The sequence below is a fragment of the Papaver somniferum genome, chromosome 2 (assembly GCF_003573695.1).
Source record: "Papaver somniferum cultivar HN1 chromosome 2, ASM357369v1, whole genome shotgun sequence".
NCBI lineage: Eukaryota > Viridiplantae > Streptophyta > Magnoliopsida > Ranunculales > Papaveraceae > Papaver > Papaver somniferum.
Window position 1 is genome coordinate 148,469,877 of NC_039359.1, and position 9,700 is coordinate 148,479,576.

A 9,700-nucleotide genomic window follows, 5' to 3' on the forward strand; every position below is an offset into this window, starting at 1 on the left:
CTTCTGTACATTTCTTAAGCCTTGCTCCATTCCTTTCCAAATCCAAGAGGAGTTATTGTGTTCCTGAAGATGTAAAAAGTCACATTATGGTGCATATTTTGGTTTTAATACTTTTACCCACAACTGATTAGAATTTGTGCACATTCTCCCAAGCTAATTTAGTAATTAGAGCATTGTTAAATTGCTCTAAATTCCGAAAGGCTAATCCTCCCTCTTGTTTTGTTTCATTGAAAGAAATCCAAGCAATGAAGTTGATTCCTATGTTTGATTTATGTCCCCACCAGAATCTCCTTTGAATGGAACTGATTTTTTTGATGACACATTGTGGTATTTTAAAATTTCCCATATAATGCGATGTAATCATATTGACAACATATCTAACTAATGTTGTCCTTGATGCTTGATTTAAGGTTTTGGAATTCCAACCTTATAATATATGTGAGAAAGCATCATACAAACTTTCAAAAGAGCTAGTTTTAGACTTACCAAGTAGGATTGGCAGACCAAGATACTTATCTGAAGTACATAACTCTTTGACTCCTAGTCTGTTCTTTATATGTTGTTTTCTTTCATCTGAGATATCACCTGCTATAAAAGCTACTGATTTCGAGAAATTTATCATTTTTCCTGAGAGGTTACCAAAATTATCTAGTATACCCATGACATTATTTATTGTTGTATCATCAGCTTGGAAAAATAGCAGACAACGATCCACAAAAAGCAGATGATTTATTGATGGAGATTTTTTGGCTGCTTGAATTCCTTTAATCATTTTTCCTTGTTCAGCTTGATTTAGAGATCTAGTCAAGTATTCCATTGCACAGATGAAAAGATAGTGAGATAGTGGATCTCCCTGTCGCAATCCTCTGGAAGGAGAATAATTGTCACAAGGATTAGCAATCTCCAATCTGGAAAGAAACCCATTGAATCAAGCATTTTGTCTAAAAATGACCACTCTAGTCTGTCGAAGGCTTTCGACATATCAATCTTAAGAGCTATCAGACCTTTCTTACTTCTAGATCTTTACATTCTGTGAATCAATTCATGCGATATTATGATATTGTCATTTATATATCTTTTTGGGACATATGCAGCTTGAGTTGGAGATACGATTTTCTCCATAAGTGGTTGCATTCTTTTGACCAAAAGTTTAGAAATTATTTTGTAGTTGTTATTACATAGACCAATGGGTCTAAAATCACTTGGAGTACACGGATTTTTGGTCTTGGGAATAAGACAAATAGCAATTTCATTGATTTGAACTGGGATTTTCTTATGAATGAAAAAATCTTGAACTAGATTGATGATGTCTTGACCAACTGTTTCCCACTGTGTTTGGTAAAATCATGTTAGGAATCCATCAGGACCCGGAGAATTCCATCTAGCTATACTCTTAACTACATTGTATATTTCCTCTGCAGTTGGCATATTCATAAAAGTATCATTATCATTATTTGTAATACTACTATGAATATGAGAAAATGAGTGGCCTTGTATTTGTGGAGAGGTAGTTGTAGCAATCGAAGAAAAATGAGTAGTGAGAAAGTTTCCTGAGTCTTCCTTATTATGCAACCAGATTCCTTTTGGATATCTTAAGGCAACTATGTTATTTCTAGCCCTTTTTCTATTTGCCATAGTATGGAAATAGGTTGTATTGTTATTCGCTTCTTTTACCCATTTATCTCCTGATTTCTGCTGCCAATATTCCTTTTATTTTCTTCCAATGATGCAGAAGTTCTATAGTGGTTTGAATTTGAGAGATGTTGTAATAACTAACTGGCAGAGACTATAGATGTTCTAACTGGTTTTTTAGTAAGCTTACTTTCTTATCTATGTGACCAAAGTTTTGCCTCTTCCACTTAGCTAGTTGTCTTCTGGTTAGAGAGATCTTATCGCAGAAATTTGAATCTGAGTGTCTTCAGGAATGAGCAATAGTTTTAGAGCATGAAGGATCTGAAATCCAACATCTGTAAAACGTCCAAGCATTCCTAAGAGTAGACATTTCAGCTTCTGTTTGAAGTAAAATTGGACAATGATCTGAACCAAGAAAAGGTAGGTGATATATTTTTGAGTCAGGGAATTGAGTTAGCCACTTAGAATTATGCAGCGCCATGTCAATCCGAGTTCTTTTATATCCCTTCCCATTTGACCTGTTTGTCCAAGTATGATTACCTCACCTCCTATGTACCCCAAATCCATTAATCATGCTCCTCTACGGTATTACAGACCCAATTGTTTATAGTAGTAGAACTAGAAGTCTGGCATGTAGACTTAAGATGAACATTCAGATCACCCATAACTACCCATGGATGAAAAAGATTATCACTGAGATCCTTTAGAAAATCCCATTGTAACTTTTTAATGTCATCATATGTAGAACCATACATATAGGATAACAACCATTCCTCTTTAGCAGGGTTAGAAGTAACCAACCCCATAATTGCTTCAGGGTTAGAACCATACATAATTGCTTCAGGGTTGGCTTTACTCAACCCCATACGTGCAACCTCCTTGGCATAAGTCAGGTTGGAGTCTGGATGACCTTCTCCAAAGTCTTCCTTGGGTACCAAGCTCTTGAACAAAAAATGCGGTTTGCATAAGCTCCAGCAACTCCATGAAGTGTATCATAACATAAAGTGAATTTTGGAAACGCAACCAACTTTGGAATAGACTCAAATTCAAAAATTGACTTCATCAACTTCGCGTAGTCATTGGCAGAATCAAAAATATCAACACATCAAACTCTCCCTCGGGCCCTCCAAGCTTTGTTACTCCTTCAGCAGAAAGATCCACATCTGGGAGATCTTCTGCAATCTAGTTCTTTTATCGTTGTTGTGTTATAATAGATCTTATTCGTGACTCACATGGTATGCCTTCTTCGCAGTGGCAGATATAAAGTCACTTAGCGAACATTTCATGAGGATGCAAATTTTGGGCTATATGGTTGTGTTCGAATCAGAAAAACAAATTTGAGTTATCTTTTTTCTTTTGTTGGATAAGAAGTTTTATTGAATGAATCAAGATTACACAGTAAAATTTGGAAATTCAGGGACGTTTCCCATCCATTCTCCACAGGTTTTAGACCATTTACTAAACTTAGCTGCTTTGTCAGTCTTTGCAATATGATTCCTATGTAAAAATTCAAACTTAACGAAATAAAAACTGAAAGTAACTGATTTGCAGTCTCCTAAAACAGAATTATTATACCAAAATAAATGATTATTTTTGATATTTAAAAAGTCATAACTATTTTTACGCCACCGATGAAACACATTTTCTCCTTTCCTTTCTCTTTCTCCACATTTGAGTTTGAAGTAGAGATTATGGGTTAAAAGGCAGATTTTGAATTACAATCTCAATTTTTGGTTCACAAGGCAGATCTTGGGTAGTATTTTATTTACAAGGAATTTTTTGCATCGCCTATGAAATACATTTTTGGGCCGCCAAAAAAATAGACAGATGTCTAGTCATAATAGTAGATCTTAACTCGCAAAGAAATCCCTGAGTATATCCATAGTAGATCATAAGTAGGGGTGAGCATGGGCCGGTATGTACCGGTTTTTATCTCATCCGCATCCAATCCAACATCCAACGGATTTACATTCAATGGATGCACGGATGAGCGGATTGGATACGGATAATCTAATGGATTTGTTTTAATTAAAATTTATAGTGAGAAAATAAAACCAACATAGACGATTTCTTATAGAACCAACACATTCTATATATGTATATAAATATAAAAGTGTCATGAACAACACTCCAATCAAACACTTTAAGAATTCCTAAACTGTCTATATATTTTCTAAAAACTATATAAATATATTTAACCTAACGGTTATGGATGTCCAACAGATTTTCAAGATTGCATCCGGACTCAATCCATAATCCGTTGGATTTCAAAAATTCCATCCGCATCCAACCCATTCGCGAACGGTACGGGCATCCATACACAAAAATACGGTTGATTCCTGTTAAATCCGCAGATTACGTGCCAAATGCTCACCCCTGAGATTCATAACGTCACTTGAAATGCAAGCTTATAAGAGAAAAGCACTTTCTCACTTCATCCACCGAAGCAAGGAGCCCATCCAATCCTACACAACTGAACTACTACTTAATTCCGAGAAGCCCAATCCAGAATTTAGCACATACATGAGCCTCTTGGGTTCTCTTATCAGTCTTCTGGAAATGTCCTGGTGCTAGCATCACAAGGGGTCTTAGTTGATTCTTTCGACAGTGACGAGGAGCTTGTTCTTACAATAAAGCTCCTCATGAAGCGCATACGACTGAATCCTAATAAATGGTACTAGGTTTCGTTTTGGAAGGCATGACATCCAAATGAAGCACTAGATTAATAATCACTTGACATTCTTTGTGAAGCTGGAGGTAAGAAATTATTCCAAATCATTGGTAAACCATTATAAGCAATTCGGTGTGTCATCCTCAAATTATTGAGGGACATATTCCACTACGGACGGATGAATGCGCTAGGCTGCCAGAAATAAGGCGATATGTGATCACAGCGCATGTGCTCGGTCATTATAATTGCAAGTGTTTGGCCCATCGGCCTAACTTCAACCTCATGATGATGGGAAATTGATGCAGGCCTTTCAACTAACATACACTGTACAAGAATGTTGGTGGTTACTAGATAGTGCCGTGGACCATGACAATTCATCGCCTTATTAGGAATGTCAGATGCAATCCCTCCAACTAACACCGTACTATGCTTTCCGTATGTACCATGTTTCAGAGTGTGGGGTGAGAGATGGAGCAATTTGGCTTTTGGTTGAAGCAAAACAATACAAAAACACAAAAAAACTAGGGAGGAGAATGACCGCATGTGAATCAGGTTTTAGGCCCGCCATACAGAGTCGACACAATTCTTAGGTGCCTGATCTTCCGGTATGTCACGTACCTTATGTACCCTTTGGAGGTTTCTTTGCAACCTCTGCATCTTCAAAATGGTGACCTATAGACTGAAAATACTATCCATTGCGCACCAGCGGCGGAGCTAGGATTCTTAGTAGGAGTATAAAAATAAGAAGGAAGCATTTTAGACTTTCGGATACTGTAGAGGCAGTTGGAAAATGAAACAACTGACCCTACTCGTCTTTACTTGGCTCTATCCTGTAACCAGGAGCGGAGCCAGTCCATCGCAAGAGTGTGCACTTGCATCCCTCCCCAGCTGGTTCCAAAGCCTATTTTAGGCAGTAGGAAAAAAAAATCTATATCTAAACCTTTTTTTATTTTTGCTTTTTTTTTGCACCCCTTAAAAAAAAAGCTGCACCCTGTAGCAAATTTTGCACCCCATAACAAAATTCTCGGCTATGCCTGCCAGCAACCCACCTTATGGATGGACATCGGTTTTGAACCTGTGATCACAGGAGATTAGCTAGGATCCTGATGTCGTGCAGGGACCGGTACACAATGATGACGTTTCTTAGTGTTCTTGGTTAGGCATAACGCGTAAGTATGTCTTTTCGATCATCAAGACATAGTTGCCCAATTTGACTTCCAACCAGTTTCGTTAGAATCATTCAAAGGTTTTTGGATAAGTGTTTTGAAACTGTGTGAACAATGTGTTGCCAAGTAGTAGAGTTTGAATTTCCTTCTATTCTATTCAACAACTACTTATTACTACTACACGGTTTTGTGGTCACAACATTGTTAGTTGGTTTAAGACATATCCATAGACTATATACATACGACCAAGGGCTATGCCGTGAGCTAAGTATGTCTAAAGAAACGGAACATGTTACATTGTCCACAAAAGTAGTGTTATGACGTTTATTTAGTTATCATCTAAACTCTAAAGTATGTGCTAACCTTAATTGAGACTTTTAGTCGATGATAATGAACTCGAGTTAGGACCATTAACCATAACTCAACCTCTCATTCAAAAACATTATCACGAATTCTTGAAACGCGTCAGTTTAAAATAGAGTGCATGTGAGTTTCGAATTCAGATCATAAATATCATTACCTGAACATACCCTCTATTTCAGTGGCTTGATTACAAGCGCCACCTCCGGCCTCCCCCATAAGTTTTGAAGATTTAATGTGCAAGTTTTCCGTGGGGATCCAGAAGACATGATCATTGTATTTGTACCCCAGGTATACTCATGGTGAGATTGACAACACAACATCTAAAACCCGCAGTATTAAATAAAAAATCTTTGTAAACAACAATGAGGGTCATCATCAGTTGGCAAACTAATCCACAAAGCGAGTGCAAACTAATAAGTTCCTACATTTTCCACAAAAATTTGTCCATGGTTTCCATTTTTTGTAAAAAAAAATACTAGCTAGCTCAATTTAATTTGTCCTCGTTGAATCTCAACCACCGGTTACAGTTTCGAACTCAGATCATTGGTATTACCAATTTATTTCTTGATTAGTCTCTTGTATTCATCCTCGCTTAATCTCAACCACAGATCACAGTTTCAGACTCAGATCATTGGTATTGTCAATTCATTCATTGATTATTCTTTTAAATTAGCCAAGGATGTAATTAAAATGTCTAAACAACTCCACATGGGGGAGGTTGATAACAGGAAAATTTTCACCATAATGTGGTCCATTTACAAGTAGGCAATATTATTAGTGCTTTTCCAATTAAGGTTAGTAGAGGAATGGGAATTAGTTGTGGTCTGCTATGAAATTCCTAAACAAGTAGATTGATCTGATTTTGGGAACCAAATTCCACACCTAAAATCAATCCTGACTTGCTTGATTTAGGATGAATTTCCTTTTCAGAATGAATGGTGGAGTTGGTATTTTAAATTTTCATCACTTTGGCTGGCTTTAATACCACGCATCATAGGGTCGGATAGCGAAAGCCTAGTGTAGGAGAGGTCCTATAATTTTCAGAGGGTACCTTGAAAGAATTTCAAGGTTTGAAAAAATTGGGTCTCTCACCATGTTTTGACACAGTTGCAGCAATATCCTGTGGGCTGTGTGGCCAGTGGAGCATCCTCCCATTGTTATCAAATTAGATATCGATTCGGAGAAGTTATTATCGGGGATTCATTTTTTGAAGTTTCGCAGGAAATACGAACAAAGTTTTTAATTCTAGCTGACATTGGCCAAATTATAAAGAGGAAATCTTGTCATATCCAACTCCCAAAACTAGTCTATTGCGCTATGTATCATATGTCATCTTCCATGTTTAACCTATTATAGTTCATTGTCTGTTTGCACAAGTTGATGACGATTTTCCTTCCATGACAACATTTCCTAGCATTTTCCTCAATGTGCAACGACAATTCACAAGCGAACAACAAACCTATTAATGGTGCCATAGACTAATCACACGTAGAATTACAAAGCCGCGTAAGGGCGCCTATCATGAAACTCGTCACCCTCTTGATTCTGCCTTCTGCATAATATCTCACATTTCCGACCTGAACAAATTTGGAGTGTCCTGAATCCACGACATTTACGGCATAGATCAAATCAAATCACTCCGAGAATGTAGGATTATTCATGCAGGTATTGAGATAACAAAAACTATATATATCATTTGTCATGACATGCTGCATTATGGAGCCAAATATTAAAAAATTAAGATAAATAGGTGTTAAAATTCTCTACTTGGAAGAAAAAACATTCCCATAATCTCTGTTTTTGGATCTTTCAAAACACACTAAAATAATCAAAACCAATAATTATACTAAACCAAACAAAACCAAACACTATTATAAGTGGTGGTACGAAAATGTACTAAAATACGCCTTAAGTTACTCTTAATCACAATTCACACCCCACTAAAACCCAAAAAAAACAGAAAAAAAAAATATATTTTTGTGTGTCAATTAATTAATTATTATCAATAATATAATTAGATGTACTCCCATGATAATTAATTAAACTCCATTAACATATTATACTAATAATCAAAGAAAAATAAATCAAAAATATTCATTTATCTTTGTGTTCTTCATTGAAAATTCGAACCTGGGGTGTAAATAGCAAGATCAGGCCAAACAATTCCACCACCACCTCCTCCACCTCCACCGCCACCACCACCACCACCCCAATCACCATTCTGTAATTCTAATAAACTTTCTGAATTCCCCCCACCATTACTCTGCAACTCCAATGTTGTATGTAGATGTTGGTTATTATGATTATTACTCAAATTCTCAGAATTTTCAACCATAAATTCCCCAAATTGATGAACTTCTTTAATACTACCACCACCTCCGCCATTACTCTGATTACTATTAGTAGCAGGGTTAACATTTAAACCATCTAACAATAAATTTCCAAACTGCCCATTTGATGCTAATAAAGAACTAAAACTTCCAGAAATATCCAACATTTGATGATCCATTGAACTGAAAATCCCAATTCCATTAATCCCCACGCCATTTGATGATACCACTGGTTTCGGAAATTGCACTGTTGTTGTCACTGAATTTGCAGAATTTGCTGCTGCTGCTGCTGTTGTTACTGTTGGTGTTGTTGAAGATGAAATTCTCTTCGGGGTTGAAGATTTCTTAGTATGTTTTCTTGTACCACCACCAACTGGAATATTTCTCAAGGCACCACCTTTAGTCCAATACCTCCTACAGTTTTTGCAGAAATGTCTTGGCTGTGATAGATTATAATTGTTGTAGTAACAGAATTTTGTGTTTGATGAATCACATCGCGGACATTTTAGATGTTCTTGTTCTGGAAATTGTGGTTGCTGTTGTTGTAGTTGTGGTTGAAGTTGAAGCTGTTGGGGTTTGATTTGTTGATGATGATATGTTGCTGGATCTTGCATTTCTTCAAAATTTCTGAAAAAAAAACTTCGATTTTCAAGATCTTTTAGAATTAAAAGAGATCTAAATTGGGTTTTCAGAGCCAAATCAAAAGGGCTAAAAAAAACAGAGCAAAATGTAATAAGAGAAGTGATACCTTTGAAAAAAAAAACAGAGTTGATACTCAATGGAGAAGAAGATTAAAAACAACCCAGAAAATCTTCATGATCAAAACTTCTTTTAAGAATTCCGTTAAAACAAGGGAAGAGGGAGTGATTCAGAGATGGGTTTGTAAATTTGAAGTGAATGGGGTGGTTGTGTAGAAGATGATATATCTAACTTTCTTTTGAGAAATTCTGTGTGAATGAAGGGTAGATGGAGTTTAGAGGGGAGAGGGGGGTTTTCTGTGTGAAACTGTCAAAAGGGAGAAACTGGATGGAGAGAGTGGGAAAGAGATGGATGGAGTGAGTGGAGAGACTGAAAGACAAGGAGTGGGAATCAGTTATAGTTGTCTTGTACCACTTATACTGTTTGGTGGTCTGGTGTGGCATAAGGTCACTACAGTGACAAGTCTATGTGGTTTCTCTGTGTAGTCTTTTTTAAGTCAAGCCATTATCTTAGTGGAGATCTCTCACAAGCATATTATTATTTATTAATATCACTTGATTAAGAATTTTAAAATTAAGGATTTTCTTTTTTTCTTTTAGACCTATTCCTATGTACATTTGAAGTAGCTTATTTCGTCATTTTAAGCTCATTATAGGTATGCCAAACTGCCAAACATATCCGCTCAAAGTGCCAAAAATACCATTTAGGCATACACGACAGAGTTTCTAACGAGCGATAGAGTGTTCATCGTTATATGGTCACAATATTGCTCGTCGGTCATTCCAGCACCAACGATAGTCGATGTCGCTCGCTAATTTGATCATCGCTCACCAGTTCTT

The 9,700-nt window shown here is 36.6% G+C and overlaps 1 protein-coding gene across 3 annotated transcripts; it reads right to left on the reverse strand.

The window, feature by feature from the left end:
* Window positions 1–7,136: 7,136 nt before the first annotated feature.
* LOC113349406 (dof zinc finger protein DOF3.1-like) lies at window positions 7,137–9,255 on the reverse strand. 3 transcript variants are annotated; one of them, XM_026593379.1, is made up of 3 exons: window positions 8,911–9,255; window positions 7,963–8,801; window positions 7,137–7,429 (listed from the first exon to the last, which is right to left on the reverse strand). In XM_026593379.1, the coding sequence occupies exons 2-3, from the start codon at window positions 8,774–8,776 to the stop codon at window positions 7,311–7,313; spliced, it is 933 nt and encodes a 310-aa protein (XP_026449164.1). In that variant the 5' UTR covers window positions 8,777–8,801; window positions 8,911–9,255; the 3' UTR covers window positions 7,137–7,310. The 3 variants fall into 3 exon arrangements, with proteins under 3 accessions (XP_026449164.1, XP_026449163.1, XP_026449161.1); XM_026593376.1 differs by having other exon boundaries at window positions 7,138–7,429; window positions 7,963–8,789; XM_026593378.1 differs by lacking the exon at window positions 8,911–9,255 and having other exon boundaries at window positions 7,963–8,904.
* Window positions 9,256–9,700: the final 445 nt, after the last annotated feature.